The sequence below is a fragment of the Macrobrachium rosenbergii genome, chromosome 16, assembly GCF_040412425.1.
Source record: "Macrobrachium rosenbergii isolate ZJJX-2024 chromosome 16, ASM4041242v1, whole genome shotgun sequence".
Taxonomy (NCBI): Eukaryota; Metazoa; Arthropoda; class Malacostraca; order Decapoda; family Palaemonidae; genus Macrobrachium; species Macrobrachium rosenbergii.
In genome coordinates, this window is record NC_089756.1 from 35,606,308 (window position 1) to 35,608,761 (window position 2,454).

General features: G+C 40.2%; 1 protein-coding gene across 1 annotated transcript in view; it reads left to right on the forward strand.

Moving 5' to 3' along the window:
• The first annotated feature begins 524 nt into the window (after positions 1 to 524).
• LOC136847290 (mucin-2-like) overlaps positions 525 to 2,454 on the forward strand; it is a 90,163-nt gene continuing 88,233 nt past the window's right edge. The window contains exon 1 of the mRNA XM_067118826.1: positions 525 to 1,364. Coding sequence (XP_066974927.1) covers positions 1,338 to 1,364 — 27 coding nt within the window. The 5' untranslated portion in view covers positions 525 to 1,337. The remainder of the gene's footprint in view (positions 1,365 to 2,454) is intronic.

Consider the following 2,454-nt stretch of genomic DNA (forward strand, 5'->3'; position numbering starts at 1 on the left):
GAGAGAGAGAGAGTGTTTGGAACGTCACCAGGAATGAGAGAGAGAGAGAGAGAGAGAGTGTGTTTGGAACGCCCCCAAGAATGTGTGTGTGAGAGAGAGAGAGAGAGAGAGAGAGAGAGAGAGAGAGAGAGAGAGAGAGTTTTGAGCGCAACCAAAGTGAGAGAGAGAGAGAGAGAGAGAAAAGGAGAGTTTGGAACGTTCCAGAGGGAGGCAGAAGAAAGGTGAACGAGAGAGAGAGAGAAAGAGAGAGAGAGAGAGTGAAAGAAACAGATTAATAAATATTCAGGCTTTCAATGCCCTGTCTAAATACTAACCACATACTCTGTTCAATTATGGAAACGAATTAAAGAAAAAAAAGAGCAACTATTCCTCTGAAAGCAAAATTTCTATAAACAAGATAAACACGAGAGAAAAAGAAAGCAGAAGAGAAAGAGCGCTTAGCCGTGCCTTACACAGAAGGAGAATGATAAAAAAGTGAGGAAAAATGCAAAGAAGAAAGGGTTTAAGGTCGGAAAGGAGAGAGAGAGAGAGAGAGAGAGAGAGAGAGAGAGAGAGAGAGAGAGAGAGAGAGAGAGAAGGGCGCTCGATAGAAGAAGCAGCGTGTATATGTGAGCGAGACTGCGACGCTGCCCAGTTCAGTGTTGGTAGGGGCAGGGTTGAGTGTGCCAACCACTTTGGTGCCCCTTGGTACTAGCGCGCCTCCTTCGGGCGAACCACGGACACCGTAGCATCTCTACCACTCCCTCTCTGTTTCTCTCTCCCTCTCTCTCTCTTTCCTCCTCTCTCTGTCTCACTAGAAAGATGTAGAGTATCTCAACGAAACTACTACCTGTTCAGTCTTGGACGATATTCGCACGGTGACAGTAGTGTAGAGACAATACGCTCTCGGGGACTGACTGGTTTGTTTACAAACTGCAAGCATCGCGAGATGAACTCATTCCATTTCAAAAAGCACCGCAAAGTGAGACTTGTTGTTGTTTTACCATGACATACAAACTGCTTGTCGCTGCTGTTAGCTTCGTTCACTGCTGCGATAGTTGCAACAACAGCGTGAGATTCGCGCGACGGGTAGGAAACGATTGTACGCAGATCTGACGCCGATGTGACTGCTCGAAACGTTTAGTCGGCTTCCGGACTCAGTTGCGTTGTGTTAAACGTTCGGTTCTCGAAATACGGACGCGAGAAGACGCCAAAGAAGAAGAAGAAGAAGACGAAGGAGCAGAAGAAGAAGAAGAAGAAGAAGAAGACGTCGAGAGAAGCTCCCCAAGTTCTTCTCTTGCTCCCGCGAGAAGAAGAAAAATGTTCTATTGACAGCACCCCGCAGGAACCTCGCTACAATGAAGTCCTTCAACTGGATGAAGCAGGTGGGTGAAATTCTAGACCGATCACAAACACGGACTGATTTTTCGTAATAGGGCTGATACCGAGGTGCCGCCGCCGCCGCCGCCAAACGCGCGGCTCTGGCTATCCGGGAATGTTTTCTAAAATGTTCTCTGCCGTGACGGGTCCTGCCCGTCTCCGATTTCTACTGCTGCATCCGAGTTTTCTAACTTCTTTTTAAAGGTCTGTGGGAAGTGACAGATTTAAAGATAAAAGTGGTTGTGCCACTTCCAGTTCCTCAGGGTGGGTTAGGTTTAGCTGGAAATACTCGACGGAAATTAAAGTTGTAATTCTCCCTCTCTCAAGTGATTAGGATTACTTGCAAATCTTCTGTTGATATTACTAATTTTCCTTAACAAGAATTGGCTGGAAATGCTTAGAAATAACGACTACAATTAGGTGAAAATTCTGAGGGATAAAATTAATATTTTATTCGACCGATGTGAATCAGTTAATTGCTTGGGCATAATAATTTTCTCCAGAGTGATTAGCATTAGTAAAATTGCTTAGCTTGGTAGTAATAATCATGTTATCTTGAATAACTGGGATTAGCGGGAAGCGTTTAGACATATTTCCGAGGTGATTTAAAAGTGCTTATTGATAATATTCATTTATAAGACTGTTTTAGATTACTGGAACACATTTAAAGATATAGGTTAATTTTTTCCATTCTTAGGAATAGTAAACACTTGAAGACAATTCGTACACATTACATACATCGATTTTACTTTACGATTTCCAATCAATTTTCAAGAAGCAGAAATGTTAAGAGAGCGAGAATATGAGAATATACACAAATGATAAAATCTGATCGTTGTCCAAATAAACAAAAATACATAAGATTTCATAAGCTCTCACACTTGTATACGGTCAACGTTAATTACGTTGTAGTAAATATAAATAAATAAATAAATTAAAGTATATATATATATATATATATATATATATATATATATATATATATATATATATTATATATATATAATTATATATATATATATATATTTATGTATATATATTTATGTATATATACATGTATATATGTATGTATGTATGTATGTATGTATGTATGTA